The 27,168-nt window shown below is 47.0% G+C and overlaps 1 protein-coding gene across 8 annotated transcripts in view; it reads right to left on the reverse strand.

Moving 5' to 3' along the window:
- CELF2 (CUGBP Elav-like family member 2) overlaps positions 1-27,168 on the reverse strand; it is a 298,803-nt gene that overhangs the window by 148,043 nt on the left and 123,592 nt on the right. For 7 of the 8 annotated variants that reach the window (XM_040645428.1, XM_040645434.1, XM_040645431.1 and 4 more), the window contains exon 2: positions 11,006-11,202. In XM_040645428.1, the coding sequence (XP_040501362.1) occupies positions 11,006-11,202 (197 nt within the window). Of the gene's footprint in view, positions 1-11,005; positions 11,203-11,373; positions 11,581-27,168 lie in introns of those variants that run through there. The other variant, XM_040645432.1, reaches the window with a different exon arrangement.

A 27,168-nucleotide genomic window follows, 5' to 3' on the forward strand; every position in this document is an offset into this window, starting at 1 on the left:
GATGCCATGACTGCTTTTCCGTCCCTGTCTTCTCGTGCTCTAGCTACTCCAGGCTACTTCCTGTCCTTTATCCACTTCCCACCATATGCCAGGCCCTGCATTCAGTATTCTATGAATAACTTATTCCTCAGTGGTCTACGGAGGAGGCAGTAACGCATCCATCTGAAGAAATGGTGTTGGAAGAAATGAACTTTGTGTCACAACGTTTAAAACACATGTATGTGTGCTGTGTCAGTGTACAAACACAAGTACCCACACACCTCCCATCAAGAACGAGACTATTCGTCACGACCCATCAGGCAGGGGCCAGGCATCCTTCCACAGGACCCTGTCCCGAAGACGTTACACGGAAAGAGGGTACCGAGGGCCAGCGGACATACCATCCACGTCTGCGCTATTCTACAGGAGGGCGGCAAACCACTCTGCATTTCACGGAGAACCCTCCAGAAGGTTCATTTAGTGAAAATGGTAGCCTCTTCCTGTCCTCAACTCCCTACAGGGAGGAGAAAGAAGTGGGAAAATTAAAGATGAAGCAAAAGGGGAAAGAGGACATGTGGGATACGTTGCTGAAAAGAGAAACATCGGACTCCTTCTTCCCCTCTCTCACTTCACCTTTCTTATACAAACAGGATTTCTGCACATGGGGCCACTTGAGTGTACATTCCAAAAGAGACAATGGTCCCCCGCACAAAATGGAGACCGCGTCACCCAAAGCTGACTCTCCATTTCCAAAGAACTTAGGGCCATCCTGTCTTTCATACTGTTCAATTCCTTCTCTCCTTCTGGGGCAAAGAACGTGGCCTGTTCATCCTTCTGTTCCCAGCACGAGGCACCAGGCCTTGCAGCACACAGGAGGCACCGATACACGTCTACTGCCACGTGACGGTGCTTTGGTAAACACTGTGTTAGCTTTCTGGGCCACATCTTTCATCTTTTCTAGGCTACATGAAATGGGATCCAGGGCTTTCAAGGCTCCAAATCCCTGCTACAAAAGAGCCAGGCATGAGGCCTCATGACAGCCCCGGCCAGAGGTCCGCTCCTGGGGGCTGTGAGCTAGCGGACTCGCCATCTCTGTAACTTTCATCATGTTCTAAGTTCACCACCTCTTCTGTGTCAAAGTTTAGCTCAAACTCTACACTTTGCTGCTGTGCCAACATTTTAAGTCTGAGCAGCAGAATCCAGGGGTTTAGCATTAATTGAAAGAGCTTATCTATATATAGCCTCACTCTGCACTTCAGTGTCTTCAAAACTTCAATCATATTCTCCCTTTCTCTCTCTCTTTTTTGAGAGCACAATCCCTCTCGTTTTATGTTTTGCTACAGCCTTCCTCCCTTTTCATTCTTGTGACTCAATGCTCTCAGGCCTTTTAAGTTAACCTCCTGGACCTTTCCATATGGGCTCACCTTCCTAGACCTCTGTGATTCATGCTGCTTTCCTCTGGAAGGCCTCCATCTCCTTGATGCATCTTTAATACCATTTCCTGATATCGGGCACAGTGGCCTGGAGAGGAGCAAGAAAGCTCTTTGTGCAAGGTGGTGGATTACCTGTGCTTTATCACTCAGTGTCTGCTATCTTCGTTCGTAACGTTTAGCATTGGAGGGCTGTTTTGCCCATGAACTTGTCAGAGGCATTGTTTCTCGTGCCCCCCAACCTCGCTATGACGGTGTTCCTCTAGTGTCTATGATGCAGCTCCCCTTAAACTATAGGAATTTAAGAAGCAATTTCTTTTTCACCCAAAACTGAAAAGAAGGGAAAAAAAAAAAAAAAAGAAAAGAACAGGGCCTAGCTGACAAGAGACTCCGAACGCTGCAGACGACGCTAAGGATCATGATGGAGAGACAGGTGTTGAGCCCCATATGTGTTCGGTTGCAGGACTCATCCTCCATAGACTTAACTTATGGCCTACCGTACCCCAAAATACTTTGTAATGATCAGCTTCTGGGTCAATCAAGGAGTGTGATGAGTGGCTACTCCCTTTCAATCCTTTAATTCAACTCTGATTCCAATTTATGATCCCCTAATGGAAATAGAGAAATTACATCTCTTTATTCTTCAAACTGATCACTGTCCAAAGCATATTTCTCTGACCGGGTTTCTCCTATTTGAATTAATGCCAGAACGTGGAGACTGGATTAGGGGCATCTTTCTCAGTAATTTACATAGAGAGTGAAAAAATATTGATCCTAATACCTGTTCCTATGGTGTCTCAATTGCCGTCCCCGTTCTCCCAGACCCATTAGTTTTCACCATTGTAACCTGGCCCTGTTTAGCTAACTAGCTCTCTTTTCCATCTGCAGCAAAAGCTGCTTCTGGGGTCCTACCTATGTGTCTGTCCACGGGCCTCGAGAAATCCATGTGCCCCATAATTCATCCTGCCATGGGGGCCTTTATTGTGTGTCCCCCCCTCCCCATCACATGTGCTCACCAAAGTAGATTGGAAAATACCCTCGCACACTGGAAGGCCCTAAATCTTTGATACATATAATTGGCCTAGTTCACTGCAAATTTCTCTAGTGTGATACCTCATGCCTGATTTTCCACTGAATTTCACAGCAGGGGTCAGAACATTTCCCATTCTCTTGCCCAAGTGTCCTGAGAGCCAGGAGACTATCATCCGTCATTTCTGTTCCCAGAACATGAAAACCCCTATCAATCTGTTGCTAAATCCTATTATTTTAGCCTACCTTCTACTTTCCCCCCATTTGGCCAATTCTTTTTTCACCCCTTTTTAGTTTCCTGTGGTCTTCAAGGTCATTTGACTGTTGTGCATTTATTCACAGTGGCACACCCTGCCACACTTATGTCTGGAGGGAGACTGGGACTCGTCAGAGGTCTGGGCTAGTCAATATTACAAAAGAAAGCATATGAATGGATGAACTCAGGATCAGTGAAGTTTGGACAAGGAACAAAGAACCCAAGACCTCATGCCTAAATCCTGTTAGCATCTGGGGCCATATGTCCAAGAAGAAGATTCAGTCTTTCAAGAATCTACGAATGCAGGAAAAAGGGTTGTAGCTGTACTAACAGCACTGTGCATTTCACCAGGGCTGGCATGATTAAAGACAATACACTTTTCCACGAGGTATGTAATGACTTTATTTATACTTTTAATGCCAGCATTCGAAACACTTCTAAAATCTAACTTAACTAAGGTTAATGACAAATTCTAATCAGAAGCAAAGCCTGAAGGAGGAAGAAAGCAAATCTTTCAACCTGATTGCTTGATCACCTGGGGTCTTTGGAGAAGTCAGGAAGGGAGGGGAGGTCATGCTATGCCAAATCTCAAGCCCTGCATATGTGTTTCAGAGCAACTGGCAGCACCACCCTAAGAAAGTACTCTTTTTCTGGCTGGGAACCTGGACTTCTCATTTCCAAAGATGGTTTCATAATGACCCACAGTATGGTCAGCCAGAGTGGTTCACTTGTGTAACTGATGGGAGAGGATGTCTAAAGTGGAGGAATCTCATTGGGGGCAAATAAGAAGGCAAATAAGACCTCTAGGCAGGCAAGCTACAAATGCACTCAATGGGAAATGCAAATTGTGAGATCATCCAGATATAGCTGTTTTAGTCAACCTGTAACATGTGTTGGAGGGATTCCAACAGACATAAGCCATGGAGCCCTGGGCTTACTTTTCATGTAAATTTCTACCAAAAAATCCATTCCCCTCTCCTCTAAAGCCTGTTTTCTTTTTTCTTTCACTATGTTGGTTCCAGAAAGGCAAACCCACCAGTGACAAGATGGCTGGGGACCAGCTGATGTCCCAGACAGAGAAGAAAACAAAATGGTTAGAAACAGCCTTAAGTGGGTTCTTTTCTTCTTTGATATTGGCTCTCTGTGTGTCCTCTGTAGCTCCCTCCTTTTCTTCTTCTTTTTCTCTCCAGAGATGTAAGGATCAAAATATGCCCAGGACAGATATTATCTGCCAGGGAAGAAGCTGCCCTTTGATAGAAGTGACAGAAATTCAGAGCTGGGCTAGACAGGCACTGTCCAGTGTCAGCATCAGGGGGTGGGGTTGGGGGTGGGGTGGTATTTAAAGGGATTTCTTCTCACTGTAACTCAAAGGAAGCTAATTTAACATTTATCTTAATTTATCTCCATCAGTGCTGTGGGTGTAGTCTGTTTAAGTCAAAATAATGTAAAAGTCCATTAAAAAATGAATTGTTAAATCTCTCACAGAGCCATATGATAAAACTACTGAACAACCCCCCTCCGCCGGCATGTGATAAGGATCCCTGCGTGCATGAATATAAAAATTCTGACTACATTTTACATTTATCCTGTAGGACCTCAGTCAGCCAACAATGAAAAGATGTCACAGGAAGTTACACAGTGATTTCTGTTAACGTAAAATTAATTCAGGATGAAAGATCCTTCCTGTGGGCCATTGAGACAGCACTACCAAAACTGGGGCTGTCCCAGAAAATCTAGGGCAGCAACCCTAGTTTCCAAGAGATTTAGGGCAGAAATCCTACCCCTACTTGTGTGCACTGAAATGTAAAATTGGTTCATCTTCTTGCATTTTTGAATTCTTTCTCAGTTACGGGTTTTGAGATGACATCGCTTAAATAAACTGGTTCCAAGCCCATTTCTGGTACGTAAGGGAAAGTTTCTGACAAGAGTTCTTTGAGGGAGAAAGGAGCGGCATGAAACAGGAAAATGCTCCCACCCCACTCCTCCAATGGGATTCCTTCAATAAAAAGGTCAAAGGTGTTCTCGGCAAGCCTTTCCCATTTTAAAGATGAACGTCCAAGAAGACGTCCCCTCCCTTCAGACTGTACCAGCAGCCTGCCCAGTTGTCCTCTCACTGCAGATGCAAACCACAGCAGCTTGTAACACTGTGACTGTACGGGTAAGGGAAACGGAGAGCATTCTCTGACTACTTCTAAGTCTCTTCCAGGTTTTGGAGCTTGCTGTCATACGGCCCTAACACAGGAGAATCTTCTGGACCGGGTGGGGGTGGGGGGTGGGGAGCTGTCCTCCTGTCACATTCTGAACTGAATACAATTAGGTTTTGGCGCCTTTCACCCTTCTCTGGGAGAGAAGGCCGAACTTCGCCGCTATTAACGAATCCCTGCAGCCTGAAGCAGGGGCATCTGGAAGGGAAGGGACAGCTCCCGGTCTGTCGTGGCGGAAGAGCAGCGCGGCGGGGGACCGGGGCCGAGTCAGCCGAGGCCAGCGGCTGTCCGGCCAGCCTAACTGCAGCCTGACCGTCAAGAAGACGAAATGCCACCAAGCGCCACGACCACTACAGAATTGCTCTTTTGAAACTTAATAACTCTTCCCAGAGGAGCCGTGAATTTAATTTTGGTTCCACCCAGAACAGTCTGGGCTCTAGGCACAGCAAGAGCTGCAGCTGCACAGCCCTTCTGCCGTGACCTCTGAGCACATTTCAAGAAAAAAGGAAGTTTTGTTCTTCAGGCCTGTGGCACGTCGTGATAGTTGACACAAGCCTTCCTGTTTCTAGCTCTCTTTTGGGTAAGAAGTTACAGAAAAAGAGAGACAGAGAGAGAGAGGGAGGGAAGAGGGGGAAGGGTAATCAAGGAGGCATTAGGTCAGGACCGAGGGCCTGGTTCCATCCTCCAATTTCAAATGTTAAATGATTTCATTCTAGTTACTGAGCACAAACCCCTCAGCTTTCCTTCCTATAAAATCAGAATAACATTTAACCTAACACCACTCAGTAATATTATGTAAGATTTGAGCTTAGCACAATGTAACCAGCGCTCCTGACAGAGCCACGATCCGAGGCACACAACTTGCCAACACGGAGAGGCTCTGGGTTGGGGCTCAAGGAACACACTGCTGCACCCGCCACCTCCTGTCCTGGGCCTCGCGCACGGTCACCAACCCCAGAGCAGAGCCACCCCTGTGCCTTTATCAGCTTCCCTACCTGAGGTCTCAGAGAACATTCTCACACACTCAATACCCTTCCTGGCCTCCTCCTCACCTGGGTAGGTCCTCTCCGGCAGAAGGTGATCCCAGGTCTGGGCTCGCTCACAGAACCACAAGCCCCAGGGCCCTACTCCCAACCCTCACCCTCCCAGTGTCACGGGGCCTCCCTGCTCTTCAGTAATCCTGCTCTTCTTTTGTGTTGCGTTTTCCAAAGCAGTCATTTTAAATTTTTACCCCTCTCCTTACGTCTTCTGTTCCACCCGCCTCCTCTGGAATGAGCTGTCTACTGAGAAGACGAGGGCATCTGTATTGTCTACTTCCCTCCATGAGACTGAAATGTGCTGGTTGCTACTTCCTTCTGACTGCTCTGCTGTTTCAAATGAGGTCCCCTTCTACCCTTTTCCATGTGCTCTTCAGCCACTCTTTTTGTCTCCTCAAACACCCTGATTCCTGTCTTCCTTGTGCTTTCAGTATATCCTATCCTTTTGCTTCACCTTTTTATTATTTTCTTTTTTTTTTAAAGATTTTATTTTATTTATTTATTTGACAGAGAGAGACAGCCAGCGAGAGAGGGAACACAAGCAGGGGGAGTGGGAGAGGAAGAAGCAGGCTCCCAGCGGAGGAGCCTGATGTGGGGCTCGATCCAGAACGCTGGGATCACTTCCTGAGCCGAAGGCAGACGCTTAAGGACTTTGCCACCCAGGCGCCCCCTATTATTTTCTTAAAATAAAATGGCCAGCCTACTAGAAGGGGCAGTGTCTACTCACAGTCCCGCATGTAAACCTACACAATCCGTGGCCTCCACCTTCTGGAACCCTCTCACACCCTGCGACCACCAAAGCCAGTGGCTTTCCTTGGCCCACATCCTTCTTGATGTTTCTGTGGCACCTTAGACTCAACGGGATCAAAACTGAACTTAATATTCCTCTCCTTCCCATTCCCTCCGCTGCGGACTGCTTTCTGATGCCCTCTAGTTAAAGCCAAGTCCTTCTGCTCATCCCCGCCTCAGCTGAGTTATCAAGCCCTCCTTCTTTCCACCACCACCATGTCTGTGTCACTCAGGACACGCCTTCTCCACAGCCATGGTCACTGGCATCTCTGTTCAGGCCCCATGTGCTTCAGCCAACCCACCTCACCAGTCTCCCAGTCTCTGTTCCCTGCTGCCAGAGCCTTCACAGACCCTCAACTGTCTTGCCAATCAAATTCTAATACTCTAGCCTGAGAATGAAGATCTTCTAAGAACGGGCTCCAGCCCCTATTTCCAGATGTCATGCCCTTCCCCTCTGCCATTTCATTTCATGCACTTCACATTTCCTTTGAATTCTGGCAGGATTTATAGTTCCCAGAACCTGCCCTGCACTTTCTCACCTCTGCGCTTGAAATCGGACCTGTCCATCCACTTGTAATGTTCAACACTGTCTTTACCTATTGAAATCCGATTTTTCTCTTTGGTAAAGATGCCATGTTTTCCTGTCTCCACAGCTGCTAAGTATTCATTCCCTCCCCAAACTTCCAGATTTCAAATAGGCCCCTCTCTTTTTTATCCTTATCCCATAGTCTTCAATATTATCATTACCTGTGCACTGGCCTCACTGTCCCTATTAGATTTCAAGTTCTTGGGGACAGTGATGACAACAGCAACTCTAATAGTAACCATCACCACACAAGCTCCCACCACCCTCCAGCTTTGTGCAAAGCGTATAACTTCATCTCAGCAACCCGAGGAGGACAGTCTTCTTCCTCAGAGGAGATTAGGTAACACGCCTGAGGCGGACACTCAGGGAGTAGCAGAGCCAGGAATTGAATTTAGGCTTGTCTGGCTTCAAAACCAATGCTCTTAACTACTAGGTGGTATTTCTCCCCACCCATAGACTCGACCAATAACCAGTGAATAAAACATCGTCTTCATGAGTCCCAGTATATGGGGCAGTTCACTGAGCTGGGTTCCCCAGAGTTGGCAGACTCTGCCTACAGTCAACACATACATCAACAGGGAGAAGGCACAGACGGTTTAGGCTCTCTTAGAGGATGCTTTAAAAATACTGAAGAAAGCTCTTATGCCTCAAGACTTAGGAACATCAGGTGCAAAATGAGAGAAAAACCTAATTCACCCAGATTAGGTAATAAGCCGATTTTGTCTCCTTCCTTGGAACCACTCATGTCAGTGAGGCAATGAATCAAGGCAATTCCAAAAACCCTACTTTCATCATTTAGACCACATTTAGATAGAAAATTCTGTCATCTGGTCCTATGCCATCAGCCCTGGGAAAACATGATGACCATACGCTGCTGAGAGACTCAGGACCCATGCAAGTGCTGGGGCCTACTGCACGTGTGCACGGGAAAATACCGCATGGCACACACAGGTATGAGGTCAAGACAAGCTGTGGTTGCTGCTCTCTATATGCACGTGGCTAAGGGCTGTAATCCTCTGAAGGGAATGTCATTATACAGCTCAAATCCCATCACAACAAATACCCTTACAACAGAGATATCTGTATAACAAAAATCCTTTCAAGCTTTGGCTGACAGCCGGCGTACTTCAAGAAATATTTGATGTGAGATTTGGAGTCCACAGTAATGGGAATTGACCTATATTTCCAAAGGTAAGATTTGAATGATTTCATCTGTAACTTCTATCCCATGGTAACATGAGTTGGAATGATGTACGATCTAAACCCATGAGCATGAAAACCAAACACAAAGGCAGGGACCAAATCAACCTCACTCGTGAACGGCAGAATTCCTTCCTTTCATTTGGGGAGCACTTAGGGACAGGAGAAGGCCTCTGACCCACACCCTGAAATGGAGCTGAACAAAGTTGGTTTGTGGCCTCATCTCCCTGAGGTGAGCACATGGCGGTAGAGCCCATGAAGACACTACTTACTAGCTGGGCCCCCTGGGCTGTTGCTTAACTTCTACGGAGCCTCCATTTCCTCATCTTTTGTAAAATGTGACAAACAGCACCTACATTCAGGATTTCGGCAAGAACTAAAGGAACTGACTCCTAACATAGGGCCCGGTGCACAGCATACGTGCTCAAAAAAGTTCATTCCCTCGTCGGGCCTTCTCTCCCCTCCAAGACTCTGGGCTTATGCAAACTACTTAAACGAAGTTAGTTGTAAGACCGAGTGAATGAGGTCAACAAAGTGTATAGTTTCAAACACGGCCTGGTTACGACGGTATTCAGAGGAACATTGGGGAAAAGAGAGAAAACGGTGGAAGAGCCAGACCACGCACTTTCTTGACCGAAAGGAGGGTCTTCTGGCTAAGGCAAGCTCTGTGTAAAATAAAATGCAAGTAATCAGGCAACAAAAGAAATGAGCTTTGATCACATGTGTCAGAGGTCATCCTGAAAAATGGTGATAAACTGAAATTTGGAGGTATGTTTCCCTAGACTGGGATGAACTACGGCTATGGCTCCCAAACGCTCGCTTACTGCCCCTGGCCTAGTTCGCCGTGGTGTCATTCTAGATGGAGGGATGGCCCTTATTTGGTGACTCTTCAGCTCCAGTCCGGTGCAGTGTACCGTCTTTCCTCAGTAGGATACTACTGAGTATTAAATTCTAGTCTTCTCCATTTGGGACACATGCAGGTAAATAATTTAGGAATATGACTGACAAACATCTCAACATTGCCCCAGTTTGTGACGTTTTAAATCCTACTGAATTTTAGACATGTGATTTTCTTTTTTTCAAACTGTGGGACAACCGAGTTTGTGGCGACAAAATTCCACCTAAGCTATTTGGAGAACACTCTTGGTATTACACGCCTTGAGACAGAAAACAGGAGTCCTAGGAACATAATCTGAAGGCCTGTCTGTTCACCTTATAAAATGAGTACTGGCTTTAAAATTCTTCAAAGGTTCCCCAAAGTGCTATCAGACTGCAGCAACTAGAGAGAACATGAGGGGGCCCACCATTTCTCAGAGTCACAGAGCATCAGTCTCAAGGGTGATTTACTCCTCTCCCTTCACCTTGACGGGAAGAGGCTCAGAGAAAAGTGTATGTTAATGCTCATGTGTTCAACTCATGTACCAGCTGAACAATGAGTGTGCAGGACCTCGCCTGAGAGGCAACAGAAATAAAATAATAGGGCAGACCCAAAGTCCAAGGTGCAGAGAAGAAGAAAGTACAAGATCCACTGAAAAGGCAGGGGAGCCCTGGGTAGACAGCCCAAGACATCAAGAACAGAAAGAACAAAAATACTAAAGCAAGGTTAAAACAGCCACAAAGACCAAATGGTAGCAGCAGAGAAGATATTTTTAAATTTAGTTTGCACAGAGCTTACAAAGGACGATTCCAATACACGGAAGCTTCTGCCCAGTAACGGGGTTTCTGGTCTCTATTTTAATAACTGAAACCCCCTCTCCCCTATCACCCTGGTCTTAAAATGGAGGCAGTAAAAACCACCAGATTATACACTTGAATCTTACCACTGGTAAGGGCGTAAACCACAAGCATTTTTGAAGGTGTGCTAACTATTTCAGGCCACTAGGGTGCTTCTTCCCGCCCGAAAAGGCACATTTCACTTAATGATCCCCACCTAAACCCCAAGAATTGATGACCCTCTTAAAAAGTATACCCTTTCTTCCTTACACCAGGGGTACCGCACTAACTGTTCGGGAGGCATTTCAGGGTCCCCACAGGCTATGGAAAAGTAAAGTGCAGTCATAATTGCACGGGCAATAACGGGAAGGCAGGGGGAGAAAGAGTTCGCTTCTGCAACGCAAGGCTGAGAAACACGGCTCCTTAGAGAGGCATCCACACCACCCGAGACGAGCCTGCGCTGCCGAGGAAGTGGCCTCGGGAGAGCAATCACGCGCCTGGCCAGAGGCGCGGCCGCGCGCTCCCGCCGCTCCTCCCTCCCGCGCGTCCCGGGCCGGCTCGGTCCACCTGTCCGGCGGCAGGGCGGGCGGGGGCGCGGGTGCCGGCGCGGGGAGGAGCCCCGCTGGCCGGAGCACAGGGGCGGCGGCCTCGGCGGGCTCCCCTCGTGGTCCTCCCTCCCGCGGGCGCAGGGCAGCCCCGCCGGGCCCGCGCCCCCGGCGCCCCCAGACTACGCGCCCCCCTCCCCCCACCGCGCGTGCCCCCCCCCTCCCCGCGGTCTGTACCTTTACTCTGGGGAGGGTTCTGACTCCGGTCCCGGAGGACGTTGATCTGGTAGACGGCTCCGTAAGGCTCAAAAAGTTCTTTCAGCTCCTTTTCCGACCAGGACCGGGGGATCTGTCCGACAAACATCTTAATGGCATCTGGGTCTGGTTGGTCTGAGTGATCCAAAGCGCCGTTCATCTTGTTGGCTGTGCCGTTACTGTCAAAGAGGGAACCGGGAGCCAGAGTTAGGGCTGCACGGTGAGGGACAGGAAGAAAAAAAATGGGGGTGGGGTGGGGGCGGGGAGGCGGAAGCAGGAGGAAGAGGAGCACGGGGCAAAGTGCCTAATGAGTCGTAGAAATTTGATGAACTAAAACAAAGCACAGGCACCATTAGGTTGCTCGGCGGCGGCGGCGGCAGCGGCTGCGGGCTCTCAGTGCAGGCTGCTGTTCAGCATCGCCGCCCGAGCACAGGGCAGCGCCCCGCCGCCTGTCACCCGGGGCGTGGACATCTTGAAGCCCGGCTCGGGAGGCAGCTGCAAGTTAAGTGCAGGTCTCGCTCTGCAAGGCTGCCACCAACGCATCCGCAGCGCTATCAGCCCCACACTGGCTCTCGTGTGCAAAGAAGGGCAGGGCTGGATTTCTGCTGGATTCTGCCCCTCCGCAACCCCCCCCCCCCGCCCCGCCGTTTGGAGGTTTTTGGAAGAAAGGAGAGAGGTGGTAATAATAAAGTCACATGAAAAGAAAATGAAACACTTGGCAGTCCCTCAGATGACTAATGCAAGATGCTGGTGATGAATTTGCAGAGTGCGCGAGGCATCCATGTATGCATCAAATTAGTACGTTGTTGCTGCTCAGAATGGAAAGTGCTCCAGCAATGCGGCTCCGCGCAGCCCATTGGCTGCCCACGCTGGAGAAAAGGGCCGGGGCGGGGAGGGGGCTCCCGTTTAAAAAGCACATTGTTTCTGGGATCCAGGCACAAAGGGTTTAATTCAGAGAGGCAAAGGCGATCTCAGAAATGCCTGCTTTGTGCCGGAAAAAAAATGCAGCCCCAGAAAGTTGAGTTCCCACTAAAAGACACTGAATATTTCAAATCTTTCACACTCCATAAATTGCTCTCTGTATATCTGACTTCCAGATGTTGTACTTGAGTTCTAAACAATCACACGTTTGGGAGAGAAAAGAGGAAAGTCTGCCTCTTCTTCTCCTAGCTTCAGTAAATATTTGGGGCTGATACAAAAGCGAGACCATAAGCTTTTACATATCAATCTTCTTTAATGCTGTTTTCCAAACCCCTCATTTGGAAGAGAGAATGCTCTCGTTTAGAATTCTGCCATTCTAGTCAACATCATGTAATACGATGATGAAGGCATTCATTTTTTTTTTTTAATTTGGATCCCTCCTATTTGAGCTGCAGTAAACAGTAAAGCAAAATCCCCTACCTCCTTCATCACCCCCCCCACTCCTAAATGCAGCCTAAAGCCGCCCACTCTGACTAGTGACAAGGCTGAATGCCCTGAGCAGCACTCATTTACAGTCCTGTGTTCTTGGTTCAACATCTCATCCTGTGAAAATAAAATGCACCTAAGAAAGTGCAAAACCGGCAGATAGAGCACCTGCAAAGCCACTGCCATGACCGTTGGCCAGCCCCCAGCTCAGGAGGCAGGAAGGTCAAAAAGGGGCCACATGGACTAAAACTTCACTGCAAATGGCAGGTGTTATTTCCCAGTAGCCTGCGGGTAATAATTAGAAGATCTTCAAGGACCTTAAGCAGGGTTCTTTATTAGGTTAAAGCCAACAATCAAGGACCACCAGAACATCTCCAGTCTGCTCTGGACCTAGCTAGGGTCGCCCTGAGCCCCGGATAAAAAAAAAAAAAAAGAAGACCCTGCGTGATGATTAAAAGACAAACAAAAAGCCTGTGGGAAGGAGAAATTCTGAATTCAATTTAATCCCAAGAGGAAAATGATGGCAAACACTCTTCACTAGGTCCTGGCTCCAATTTCCACTTCTTCTCATTCCCCCTAGTTTAACACTTAATTTTTTTTTGTTGTTGTTCTTGAGATAAACAATCCGACTGTCTAACTTGAAGCACTTTCAGAGCTTTCTCTAATCAACCTTATTGTTAGAAAAAATGCTCTGCTGAATAAAATACTGAGTGCATCATCTTCTTTCAACAGTTTAGGTGCAATGTGATGCCTGTTTATAGCAGAGGCTGATTGTTTATCTTGTTCTTAGGTCCCTCTACTTCTTCCCAAGTCACCCTTTGAGAATTCGGTGAACACTGTGAGCCCACCGAGCTGACTCCGGCACAGTGGAGGCGGCAAAGCCCCACGCAGCACAGAATGTCGTGCTCACAGCTCGTTGAGAGCAGGGAGTGTGGCAAGATGTATTTCTGGGACAGGAAGGGCTGTGGTGACTGCTGCTGACAATCAGCCAGGATGAAAAGAGGAAGGCATTGCCACAGGTCTCAGCTAACAGGGAACAGAAGCTCCAGAAACGAGGCTCTTGCATCTTGTTCGTACAGAGCGCAGTGACTACCATGGAAGAGTCAGGGGATGGCATGCTCGTCCTCGTGTCTGAACTCAGAGCAAGCATTCCGTAATTGCCTTTCCCCGGAGGGGCCTTTCCCCTTTTCTCAAAAAATACTCACCGAGGAGCCTAAAGGAACGGAAGCTGCCAAGAGGGCTTGGACCTCATGCCTTTGTTCTTTATGTTGGCAGGTGCACATTTATAGCCCTTCCCCACCAGCCACCCTGCGGACGTGCCTGCAGACCTCCCATCGTCCTGAGGCAGTGGGCTGTCAGGGCTCAGGGCGTGGGCTCTGAATCCTGGGGCCACCTCTTCGTAACTGTGCCACTCTGGGCCTTAAACTCCTCGTCTGTAAAATGGGAGTGACAGACGCCATGTCACAGAGTCGGGTGCTTGTTCCAGAACGTAGCCCAGAGTAAGTGTCTAAGAAGTGTTAGCTTTTTCTACTGTTAAATCGCTTCTTGGCACTTGTGACGCACTCGAAATGAGTGGCCATTACAAATGAAAATTCTTTTCAATCCCCAATTTTTCCTAGTGGAGACTCAAACACAATTCATATCCTAAATAATAATGCCTACCTTTTAGTGAGGACTTACATGCCAGATACGGTGTGAGGTGTTTTACACTCAGTATTTCTAAGCCTTGTAACAACCCGATGAGAAAGTATTATTTTCTAGATGCAAACATCTAAGAATTAAGTTCCTTTCTGAAGATTACGGGCTTATATCCTGTAGAAGTAGAATTCAAACCTAGGCCCAATGGGCTCCAACGCATGAAATATTTCTAATCTATCATGGGGCCGAACACTGTGTCAGGTCTCCCTTGGGCTGAGAGTGAATGGCTCAGGGGAAATCTAAGAGAAGACAAGGCCAAGAGCAAATCCTATTGGGTCCCTAGAATCACACTGCCAAATAAAAGGTAGCACTAAAGAACACACGCACACACACACACCCCCCTCTACTATCTACGGAAAGGAGGGGGCCAAGTGCTGAACTTGAGACTCCATCAAGACTATGTTAAAACACACACTTTTCTCAATAATCACGTAACAACGTCTCCATCTCCACAGATTCCCTTCCTCTCTATCCCCACAGGGTGACATCAATGAGCACCTCTCACCCACCTCTACACATCATTTCCTAACTACCTGCCATTTTACAAACAACCCTTCCAAAGATTATCATCAAACGCTAAGTGCATGACGATCCCTTAGGTAAATCCAACAATGTCTATTTCTTACGCAAACTACCACAATAGCACATCTTCTCAGTCAAAAGCTTCTGTGCAGGACAGGTGGTCCTAACCCCACCAACCCCACAGTGCTGAATCCCGGGCCGAGAGCCTAATGGTACTACAACAGATTGGTTAACTTTGCTCTAATGCAGGCAAGCTCCTCCTTCTTTGGACTCCCAGCTTTCTTCCTGGCTGCTGCTTGCTTCTAGCAGAGACTTACTGACTTCTTTTGTCCTCATGAGGCTGTATGCGCTGACACTTTTAAGGAAGCCAGAAATTATGTGTCCAACAGTTAAACCTTTGGGGGTACTTGCCAGAGGCCACGGAGAGCCAATGTGCTCTTCACAGAGGGGTCATTATGGGAACAGTTAGCCCAAGTCTCAGTATGATCTTCTATTTACGAGACTCTGACCTCAGGCTTAGAAAATTAGACTAGCTCACTTGTCTGTATTCCCTAGCCATCTTTAGCACCTATTACAGTGCAGGAATTAGATTCGAATTCAAATAGTTATTGAGAGCCTACTCTTTGCCAGAAAACTTTGCCAGGTACTTGACATACAATATCCCAACAGCTCCACAAAATTGGCATCATCGTCCCTGTTTTGGAAATGATGCCACTGAAAGTCATGGAGGTAAAGTGACTTTCCCAGTGTCACACCCCTAGGAAGAGGTGTCCCTAGAATCTGGACACATTGAGATGTAAAGGCCAATTGTCATTGCTCAGTATTCCATGAGCTGGGTTTCTCGAGGCTGAGGTTTCCTGAAGACTCAGTGGCCACTTGCAGGCACTCGACGAAAGCACATACGTCTCTGCTGGCACCTCACTTACGAACTACAAGACACCCGAGCGCCAATTCTGCTTTTGCTCTTGGCGAGGAGCCGAATGTAAGGCTCCTCTCGGAGAGGTGCCATATGGAATCGGACCACGAGTTAGAGAGCACCAAGCCAGCGGGCACTGGGGGTGTCAGTCTCGGAGCCAAGACGAAAATATAATGATGTGTGTGTGTGTGTGGGGGGAAATGAGTGCTCTTACTTTTTTGCTTTTAGCACAGGCACTGACCTACTTCCCTACTCCATTTTTGCGTAAAGAAAACTAGATCAACAGAGGATATGCAAAATCTTCTGAGGTGCCTCTAAGCAGTCAAACGGTACAAACATTGTAATAATTGATTCAACATATCATTGTTATTAATTCCAGGACAATAAGCTTTTACAAGGCCCCGTGAATTGCAAGTTCCCTTTTGGAGAGTGGTAACAAAAGAATAGCTCCTTTCATCTGGTTGCTTGGAGAGCAGCTTTCTGCATTCTATCTCCTTTAATCTATAGGAAAGAAAGAATAACAAACTTGCAAAATGGGTATAAGAAACGATAAGCGGCTATAAGTAGTTGTACTAATGTTGAAAAAACAAAGACCTAAAATGCCCATTCAGAAGATATACCCATCCCAAAGCAACACAAAAGGATGCCTTGTCTTGCAAAAATTTTGTATAAAGGTAACTAATCTCCCTGATGGTTTATCAACAATCTTACTGTTCCCTATCCTCTTCATCCACCTTATTTTTGTTTTTGAGAAGATCTTGTATCCGTGCTGCCCAACCCTGGGCAGTGATGGAAATGTTCCATAACCTCACAGTCCACATGGTAGCCAATAGTTACAAGTGGCTACTAGACACCGGAAATGGGCTTCGTGCAACTGAGAAACAAGTTTTAACTTTACTTAAATACCTCTAGCTGCAAATATACTTTAAAAAAACTAATTAGAGTTGAAAATCAGTAAAATATTCTTTCATTGGGTTTTGGGAAACCAAGAATAAGGGGCCAGGAACATGACACCAGTGCTGGAGGCACTTGACAGCAAGTGTGTGGGACAGGGGTCTGCATGGCCTGGGTTCTCAGCATGGCTCAGCGTTACATTCACTGTGGGGTCCCAGGTAAACCACGCCACCGCTTTGTACCTCGGTTTCCTTACTTGCAGAACAAAGAGAGAGAATCGTTCTCATCTGGCTCCTCATTCCTGTAAACCTGCGACTCTGCTTTGGGCCCAGATGACGATGTGTGGAGAAGATAATTTAGGTAATATGACCAGCTGCCTCCAGCCTGGGGGTGATTCCCCGGCTGTGTCTGATGCAGTCCCCGGGGGCTCGCAGGTGACTAAGGCGCAGGCTGGGGAGCCGTGCAGAGCAGCCTGCAGGCTCAGACGGGGCTGCCGACTGGCTGATGACTCGAGGTTGCTACCGGAGCGTCATCTCTCTCAATTTGTGCCAATTCTTCCTAATATCCCAACCGCAGGCCCATCATTTCACTCAGATGACAGGCTACTCTTTCAAAGGGCCCAGGAATCGTTTTTTAAATATCACTTGTACTTAAGTAATAGCACATGGAGAAACAGGCTTTGTTTGGTGATCACAGGAAATTGTCCAAGACTGAGCTGCATAAGGCAAAGGCAGAAGGAAGCTGGCAAGGAGCCTGGTGCCTTCCGGCGGGCATGGGCAACAACAGGACGGGCGTGAAATGCAGTACTATTAACAATCTTCCACACTGTCCAGGTTGTTGTTGCGTATTGTTTAAAAACCCGGTTGACTCCTCCGTCAACTGGCAACGTGGCACCCAGGGTCCAGCACCAGCCACTTCCCACGCCGCACCACGGACAGCCCGGCAGAGACTTGGACACGGCCCCACTCAGAAGTCATAATCCTCTAATTCTAAACCTTCCATGGCCTCTCACTTTGGAGAAGGGAAGTCATCTAACTTCAAGCTCTGGGAGTTGCACGTCCTTTTGAAAATGTACCAGTTCGGGGTCACCGTGAGCAAAACGTCCATCTGCTGTGGCTGCCTTTCCACACAGCGCCTTTGCCACCGACGGACACAGCTACGGTTTAATTACAGTGTGATTCTGAGCTGCTGAAGGGTTTTGGTCAATGTAACACAACTCTCTGGATGTCTGCTGTCTCACCGATAAGATGACGCAACCAATGATGTTCCTGTATTTACCGGGAAGGTACAGTTACCGAGGGTCGCCGAAGCTTTGCGAGCCCAGGCCATGCCCGTGACAGGATGGGACCCCAAATCCCTGAGGCGAGACATCTGGAGGTCAGCTTTTGGACTCACAGAAGATTAACTGGAGCAGATCATATCCTAAGTTGCTGCAGGAGACAATGCCTTTTCTCCAAATGGTCATATTGTAGATAAATGTGTGCTCCTCTGAAGCCGAGTTCAAGCTTCCTGTAAGTACACGTATGTGGGACACGTTCATCCCTGTGCTTTGACCAAGCAGAAAAAAATATCTAACTTATTAAGAATGTCCAGCACATGGATTTCATTCACAGATGACTAGGAAAGAGCACCCCTGGGACGGGCATCCTGCTGGACTTGATGTTGGATTGTATTTGGACGGAGGTCAAAAAGCTATACATTTGTTTATAGGGTGAAATGTAACCCTGACTCGTAAGAAGTGACTCCTGCAGAAAGGCCACACAACATGGGCATCTGGACTCACCCAGTAAGAGGGAAACCTTATTACCTTAACTCAACGTGACTGCTAGTAAAAAGCAGATAACTGGAAAACCCCCACAAAGAAGTAAATTTGGAGGCATCCAGGGGGCACCTGGAGTCGGAACATACAATCACCCTCTCTGGGAAAGCAGTGAAGCGTCGGCTCTGGATGGCCCCTGCCCAGGGAACTCATTTCGCTCAGTGACTTATCAGAAATAGTTCAGGGGACTTCAGAGCAGAGCAGAAGGCGTTTGCATAGGGAGAGGTTTTTTAGATGAACTTCCAGAAATGGCAACAGGGAAATAATAGTGACATATAAGATTTATATTGGGCTTCACATTTTCAAAGTCCTCAAGGAGCTCACATTAATTAATCCCCCCCCAAGGCTGAGGTCAGTATTACTGCCCCCACTTTGTGGATGGGAAGATGGAGTGTGGGCACCCTGGTTCTGGGCACATGCCCCTTTCTAGGTGCCCCCCCATCTGATTCACCTCCCCATGGCTTGGTGCTGCGGAATTCACCTGTCTGCCGGGGCAAGTCACTGTACATGGTCCTTCTGGCTGATGGGGATGACGCCGGTTTGGTCCCATCAAGTAAGTGAAATGTGAATCATTATGCAATGAAGACAAAGGCTGGGGGACTCCCCATACTGAACACGAATCTTCACCTAAGATGCCTCCCGTATTTGCCTGCTAGGTACAAATGATGAAAGTAAGGGACGTACACGGAGAGGGCAAACAGCACCGACAACTTGTTGGGAGCCCCGTCCCTAGGTCCTAGCCACCGCGTTTCTTGAGGCACGTAACTCCTGCTGCCAGCCCTGGCTAAACTATTTTGTCAGGAGTTACTGATGCAAGAGGAAGCCAGCAGGGCGGGCTGACCACACTGTCCACTCCCTGAAGACACGCTGGTGGTGAAAGTGGATGGTTCTCCTTTGCAGGTTTCTGTCAAACCCACTTGGAGTTAATTCTCTCCCCAAATCTTGTTTTCTTTCCTTCAGATGACGCAGTTATGGAAGACCTGCTTTATGCCAGGCACGGTGCTAGATTTGAAAACAGGTCACTTATAGCCCCGAAGCCACTCGAAGCCAATGAAAAGACAGTGCACAACATGAAACCAAAATCCGAAGCAATAATGCCCAGAACAGAGGCATACACGAGGGCCCGCAGTAAACCGGCAACAAGTGGCGGACTGGGCCATGGGGGCTGGCACGTGGCATTCTGAACACACTTCAGCCTGGTGGTCAAAGCTTTAAGTGGCATATGAACAGATCAGAGGCAAAGGAAGAGGAGCTGTACCATTTCACTGAGTTGGCAAGAGGTTTCAAAGACAAAAATGCTATCGTAGGGGCTGAGACTTGACAGAGAGCAGCCCGGGAGCCCTTCCCTGCCGTGGAGCTTGCACGTGACACAGGGGACCGTGCCACGCAGGAGAGACCCATGGCTGGGACGGCCATCACTGCACTGCCCCACCTTGAGATGGGAGGCACAGCCCTGTCTGCCCACCTACACTCACCAGGCCAGAAAGTGGGGGCCCACTGGCATCCATGGAAGCCCTTGCACCTCTCCTCTGGCATCTAGCACTCCACATGACGTCCCGCGGAGGCCACCTACCCTCGCACTCCTGTCGTTCACCACCCTGTGCGTGGCAGTCCCTTCCCTCCTGGTCTGCTTGACCCTCTGATCTTCTCTCCCACTGCTGCAGCCAATAGAAAGCTCTGGCACCCCCTCAAATGCAGCACATTGAACAATAATCCCTTCCTGTTGTCTTTTCCTTCAGTTTGGTTTCACGCGTGACTTCCCTGTTTTTCTTAGCGGCTCCGACTGCCTCCTACCCTGCCCCAAATCTGAGACCAGGAGCAACATCTTACACAGAACACACCATTGTGCAGACTTCCTGCCTGCCCAGATGTCTCCCCTTCTCTGCCAGCTGAACCTACGGAAACAGTATGAACTGAGCCCCCAGTCAGGTACACGGTGAGACTCTGAAATTCTCGGAGTCAGGGACGTCTCCCTCAATCATTAGTTCAATAGGTATTGATAAAGTGACCCCACGAGCAAGGCACTCTTCAAGGTGAAGAGACAGCAATGAACAAAATGAGGTAGAACTGCCTTAGAGCTTATTTTGACGGGGGGGAGGGGTTCATAAAATGGCAAAATAGGGGAGTCTTCCAGGAGATTAGAGAGGGGTCGTTCATTTCAGTGAAGAAAAACGAAGCCTGGGATGGAGACATGGAGTGCTGGGCGGAGGGGTGCAATTCTAAGTAAGATGTTTAGAGAAGACCTCATTTGGAAGGTGAGCACAGGGGGCCTATACTGTGTCTCAGGTGTCCCTACCATATATTTTCTGAATCAAGAGATTTAATATAGCGAGAAGGCTTTAACGTTGTAAACTTTAAGTCACATGTTCTGCAATTATAAAGAACCATGTTATCCCATTTGGTACCGTTCTATTGAATCTGAGGGTCGATACACCTATTTCCAATGAGTTACTGAGTCAGGCCTATTTTTCTCTAAATGCCCGCTGGGTCCACTTGCCCCAGCACAGTCACTGTCCTAATTCTGGCCATTCTGGTGATAAAACCATTGCAAAAACCATTCGGGGGCTCTCCTACTTTGGACGAAAGGACAAAGACATCAATGACTTCTGTGCTTGCCCTGTATTCAGAACTCTATCTACCCTTCCGTTAAACACTGATTATCTGTCCATTCATTATTCATTTTATCATTTATCAATGGCAAAATTGAATCTCAGGCTGGTCTCTCAACCTGCATTTGGCCTACCTTCCTCGGTCATAAATGATGTGTAATCAAGGAGTACAAGTTAAAATGAACGCCGGCCTGAAGGATGCAGCCAGCAGTATAAGGCCTGATACAAATGTGCCGGAGGTTAGTGATGCCAGTTTCCTTCCACTGATCTGGAAAATCTAAAGCTGACAGTATATATAGGAACTCATTACGTCATATTAATGACCATTCAGATCACAGAATGGCATCCACTTGTGAGAGAAGAGAAGTATTTCTGTAGACGAACAATTTATTAGGTTCAGATGTATTTCTTTTTTGGGGGGCAAAGCCTTCAAACTCCTACATCTGTGGCATACCAGCAAGAGAATTCAGGAAAAAAGGACCTCAGAGCAGTCAAAACGTATGTCACAAAGTTCCTGCCCTGATGTTTATGCCCTTTCAATTCTTTGGGGAGCTTCTCAACCCATTCCTCAAAGATTCTTAGGCTTTGTGTTGGCTTTTCACAGCCTTGATCATTTGCCTTTCAAACCCACGGGAGACTGCAGGTAGCAAAGGAGAGGGTTTGCAACTAGTGGCCCCGGGAGTGAGAGCCACCGATTTCGAAGGGGCGCAGCAGTGGAAAAGCCCACTCCGAGCTGGGGCTGCCTTCTGTTCTCCACGAGTGCCCAAGGACAGCTGCACAGCAGAATAATTACCCTGTGTAATGGCAATCTTGTCTCATCGGAAGGGTCACATTATGCTCAGTAACTCTGTGTAAGAAGGCAGGGAAATATATAATTCATCGTTAAGAAGGATTCCTTCAAAATGAGACAATAAAGAACCTGGCCTTAAAGGATATGCTTTCAACTCCAGTGCAAACTTAGCTAATAAGGCTGACTCATCCCGCAGGGGCTCCAGGTATCGGAGACTTTACTCTCTCGTCCTACCTAACACAGGGTGTGCATCAAAATTCAAGGTTTGGGTACCATCTAATTTGCTGTCATTAAATGGGGCGACTGATTTTGCCAAGACACTTCAGCTTTTGGCGGGTTAATTTCCCCAAGTTGTCTGTGCTATTTTTACCATCTTGTTATTGTGACTCTTGTTGCGTTTGGCTGGGACCAGCGAGGGAGGTGGGTGGGAAGCTGGGGAGAGAGGAGTTGCTCCCTTTGGGGATTTTGTTTTTCTAAAGTAAATTATGTTTGTTCACTGATCAAGAAGTAAACTTTAATTCTTTCTCTTTAAGACATCACAAAAGATGATGTTTGCGGTTTGAAAATTGGAAATAAAAAGCCCATAATAGATGCCTGTGATACCATTCAAGGAACTAATCATGAATTTTCTAGAAGCTTTCTGTCCCAGCATAAGAAAAGGAAACAAGAGGCTCTATAGAAATTGCACTAAATTCCTAGATAGCAATCCAAAACGTTCGCCTCTCCCATCGTCTGCTTAAAGAAATTTGCAAAAGTAATGGAAAAACACTGCCAAGTCTGTAGCATTACTCAAGGAAGACTTCCAGAATTCCATGCACGTCAGCTCCTTGGGTATGTTTCCCTATGATACGAACACACCAGTTGGTCATGCTACAAAACTACATATCAAAGGCCAAAGTCCAAATGACATCGTACTTTGCTAGTTTTCAACTCCCGGACATCACGTCTTAAGACGAATTCAATACCAAATTCCACATTTTGATTCAGAAATCTATAAGCCCTCCTCCCCCAGTATCTCATAAATTCCATTTAGCATCTTAAATCACCAATTAAAATAGGCTTTGACATTTAATTTGCTTATTTCTTTAAAAACACACCATCAGATCTAACCCCCTAAACAAATAAGAATAAAAATAGGATTACGTGCTAAATTATAATAGCTGTTATTCTAAGAGGCTGAATATCATTATATCAAGATTCCCCATAGTTGATTTTTTTAAAGCCATTTCTTCATTTTTTGACACTACATCTGGCACAATGAATACAGATGATCATTTGTTTATGTATCTGTCTAACTGCCTTTCCCAAACACAGCCAGATGGAGTCTTTCAGAATCAAATTAATTTCAGATTAATTCACTCTGGACCCACTCCAGTTTCATGACTCTTCGCTTTGAGGCATCAACCAAATTGATGTGAAGTCATGAACTTAAAAGAGCACAGGTTCCTCGATATCAAGGGGGAAGAAATAGTACAAGCCAGTGGTCGCTCCCTGTGCCCAGTAAGAAATCCATCCTAAGGCCTGACCAACATGTCACGTGTCAGTCATCCGGGAAGAATTTCCTTGTAGATCCAAATAGCACCACGATTAGTTTTACATCCAATATTCACAATGCCTTGGGATGATGCCAGAAAAACTGAGCGACCTAATTACTAATATCAGGACCCATGACGTTACAGTAGACTCGCCACATATGCAGAGCCAGGTACGGCACACCTGTGAAGGGACACAGTTAATTCCAAACACCCAAAGTGCACATTCCCCCTCTCTAGCTGTAGCTGCGGAAGGAGCTAGACACAAATGTAACCAGGCTTTGCATGCTGTCAATCTCGGTGGATGCCTTTATTACCGTACTTGTTTCAATTGCAATTTGGGTTTCCATGGAGACACAACAGTCAGCTCTAGAAAATTATAAGATAAATGTCAGGTGGTGATAACGGTGTTAATGAAGCTTCGGTGACAAGCAGCTCTGTGCTTCAAATAATAAGCTTATTTCTATTAGCATATGTAGAACCCGTCAAAAAACCTGGAAAAGAGTATTAAAAATGCAATATCTATCTATCTATATTTAAGAGGAGAGGGGATAGACCCCCCTGGAGTGGCTTAAATTTGGTGGGTTAACATGAACAAGAAAAAAAAAAAGTAATGGCTGGTTTCGTGGGAAAATTAGGCACCAGTGATGGCTTCCAACGATGCTTTTGCAGACATGAGGCAACGCTTTACTTCACCCAGTAATGGGTGGAATTTTTTTCTTATAAGGTGGTTAATCTCTTTTGTTTCTGGAAGCTAAGAGCTCAGCCCATGAGGTCTGACCATGGCAGACTGAAAGCTTCCAAGAAATAAACGCCAAAGCCAGCCTCGTGATAATGGGGTTGATGCCGCCCAACTCCCGCCCCTTGCTCTTCGTGGTTGGCTAACTATTACTGGGTTGCCAGAATCCAGAATCTGAAACCACCTTTCAGTAGTCTACAGCCAAACGTGTGCTGCTGAAATTTTCCCCAGGAGGACCTGTCAGGTCCCCCAAACCGCCAGCTGTGGGTTTCTGTAAGCTTGATGCATCTGGAACATGCTGTGGAACCGTGAACACAGTGCAAGGTCAGATTGTAGGAAAAGTCCCTGCAGGACAAAGAAGTTTCCTTTTGTTTGGAAAAGATGATTCAGACATGGAACACATTTTTTATGTTCTCTTTGTGAACATCCTTAAAGACCCTCAAGTATGACAAGGGTGATAATTCTGCTGATCGAAGACAAAAGGAAGACTGGCCCGTGAGGACTTCTTCGCAATTCAGTGCTCTGTGACCTGGCCACAGGGCCCGCCGTTCTTTCGTTCCAGTGTATTTTTCCTTCATTTATTTAACAACTCTATTGAGTGCCAGGCAGTGTGTTTCAAAACACACTGATGAGTAAGACACAGTCACTGCCCTGACGTTTCCCACTGCTTAGTGCCTTGTGCGGCAGACCGTCCAAGGTTTTGAACCAAGTATCAAAATATTTCTTCCTCCCTCCCCCGTCCAATGTTTGGTCCCTTTTGAGGTGACCACATGGAGCAAAGCAACTGTTTTTGCTACAACTCTACATTGGGAACCACTGGCTGCTCCAACCCTCCCCTCTCCACCCTATCTCTGTCTGGACTGCTCTGACAAAAATACCATAAGCCGGGTAGCTGAGAGACATCAAGCGTCTACTTTTCCCAGTTCTGGAGGCTTTAAGACCAGTATCCAAGCACCAGCAGATTCAGTGTCTGATGAGAGCGAGCCCGCTCCTTGGTTCATGGATGGCTGTCTCCTTGCTGTGTCCTCACGTGATGAAAGGGATGAAGGAACTTCCTTTTATAAGGGCACTAACCCCAATAGGAGGGTTCCAAACTCATGACCTAATCATCTCTCAAAGGCCCTTATATATACCTCTTGATACCACCATCACCCTTGGCATTAGGTCTCCACATATGAATTCTGGGGAAACACATTCAGTCCAAAGCATACTCATTACTACTCTTGACTCCAGTCCTCCCACTCCACTTTCCTGGAAGAAGATGGATGGGGTCAAACCCAAGGTTTGGGGTGTCACTGGGCTTTGGTGCTAGGGCAGAAACGTGTGGTGCAGCTTTTGAAGAAGTTACAAGTTACTGCTTCCCCATGAAGCATTTTTCTCTTTAGAATGTTCCCTTGCAACTCCATATGGCTGGTGTACCATGTACCAGGGCTGCCTCCCACTCCAAGGGGTGGGTGCCTCTCGCAGCTTTTGCAAGATCTAGCACTGCAGCGGGAGATCCAGAGGGAAGTGGAAACAGCACGGCTCAAGCCTAATGTTCCTGTTTTGAGGAAAAAGGCTATACTACTTTTCCTAACAGCCCATTCCCACAATCTTTCCTCCCTGACTGAAATCACCATGAGGCTGTGAAGACCCAGGGATCTCAAGCTAGGGTTTGGTCCACAAGAAACAGCCTCGGGCTTCCGTTTAGCATAAGGCTTAGCTCACAGAACACAAAGATTTTTGGGCTCTCTTGTGGCCAAGCTGCCTCTCCGGAGACAGGGGTCCTACCCATGCCACGGCCTGTAGCCACGCACCGTGTCCCCTGCGCATGCATTACAGTCCAGGTACAGGTGTAATAAAGCTGATAGAAGACTCCAGAGTTCAAAATCCTCTCCACCTCACTCAAGAGTAAGGAATTAATATCCTTACCTCAAAGCAAAATAAAACAACACAAACCAAACCAAAACCTATCAATAACAGCAACAAAAGCCTATGATATCATTGCATACTCCCATGTTCCTCGACTTCTCTTCCGGTTATCCCACCCCGGGAAACAGGATGGGAGGAATAATAACTCAAGAGCACATGTAAATCCCGACTCGAGCAATGGGTTCTTTAATAGGGCCAAAGGGGTTATCTGAATCGGGGAAACATAAAAGGAAAGTCATGAGGTTGAAGTTTAATAACTCAACTAGAACTATGGGGCTTGAGACTGAAAACTTTTCAGTTGTAAATCAAGTAACATGATACTATGTTACTAAAAACTGGACGAAGCATCTGTGGTCATGGAAACAAAAAGATTATAAACACAGCCTGCCCTTGACCAATCTGTTAAACATCCTCAACCTTTTAGGAGCGTTCCCCTGGCTAGTACTCCTCATTTTCTTTTGCTCCTGTTAGGACTCTTCACAAACGAGTTCACATCAATCTGGAAAGGTTTTGGAGAGTCCAATCTCGAGACTGAAAAGTCACCTGCAATGATTATTGTTGGTATTTTAAAATTATTGAAATAATTACTGTTATCTTTAATAACACCACCACAAAGCATATTACAATAGTTCTTCAATTTTAAAATGACAGCTCTAAACTGGGGCAACCAAAATTACGATCATAATTTTCCAGAACTGACAATATTTGCTAACTAGACTCCTTGAAGAGAAGGCGGCTATACGCGTGGGAAATAAATAGGAGATTACAATTTAAGTGTGGCGAAGCTTTAACGGTGAGTTCAGAAGTGAAAGCAGAAAACAAATCGCTGCCTAGGCTTTGTTTTGTTTTCTTCTTGTTGTTGCTTAATGTTGAGAGGTTTGACTACATTTAGGCGGCTCAGCCTTAAGTGAGAGCAAGCAGGGGACAGGTGGCCACCAAGACCAGCATAGCCCCACCCTCCGCTTTGAAAGGTACCACAAACAGCTTTCCAAATTTGCATGTTTGTTTTTATAGACAATGTTATAAGGACAATCAAATCAAATACACTGGAGAGGTATTACCATAATCATTCAAGTCATTAAAAAAATGCTATGGAAGAAGCCCTTCCAAGATAGTGTGGAAGAGATCCTAAGTTCCTCTGGGATTCGGGTGACAGGGCTCACGCTTCTCTGAAAATGGGACACACTACGGAAACAGTATTTCAGTCAGTAACTATGCCAAGAGCATGACGCTTTTAAGCCACGGACAGTGGGATACCTATGATCTTGTCTTTTTAGCTGCCAGTTTACTTTGAAAATCATGATCTGT

Source organism: Ursus maritimus, unplaced genomic scaffold (assembly GCF_017311325.1).
Source record: "Ursus maritimus isolate PB19 unplaced genomic scaffold, ASM1731132v1 scaffold_31, whole genome shotgun sequence".
Classification (NCBI taxonomy): Eukaryota; Metazoa; Chordata; class Mammalia; order Carnivora; family Ursidae; genus Ursus; species Ursus maritimus.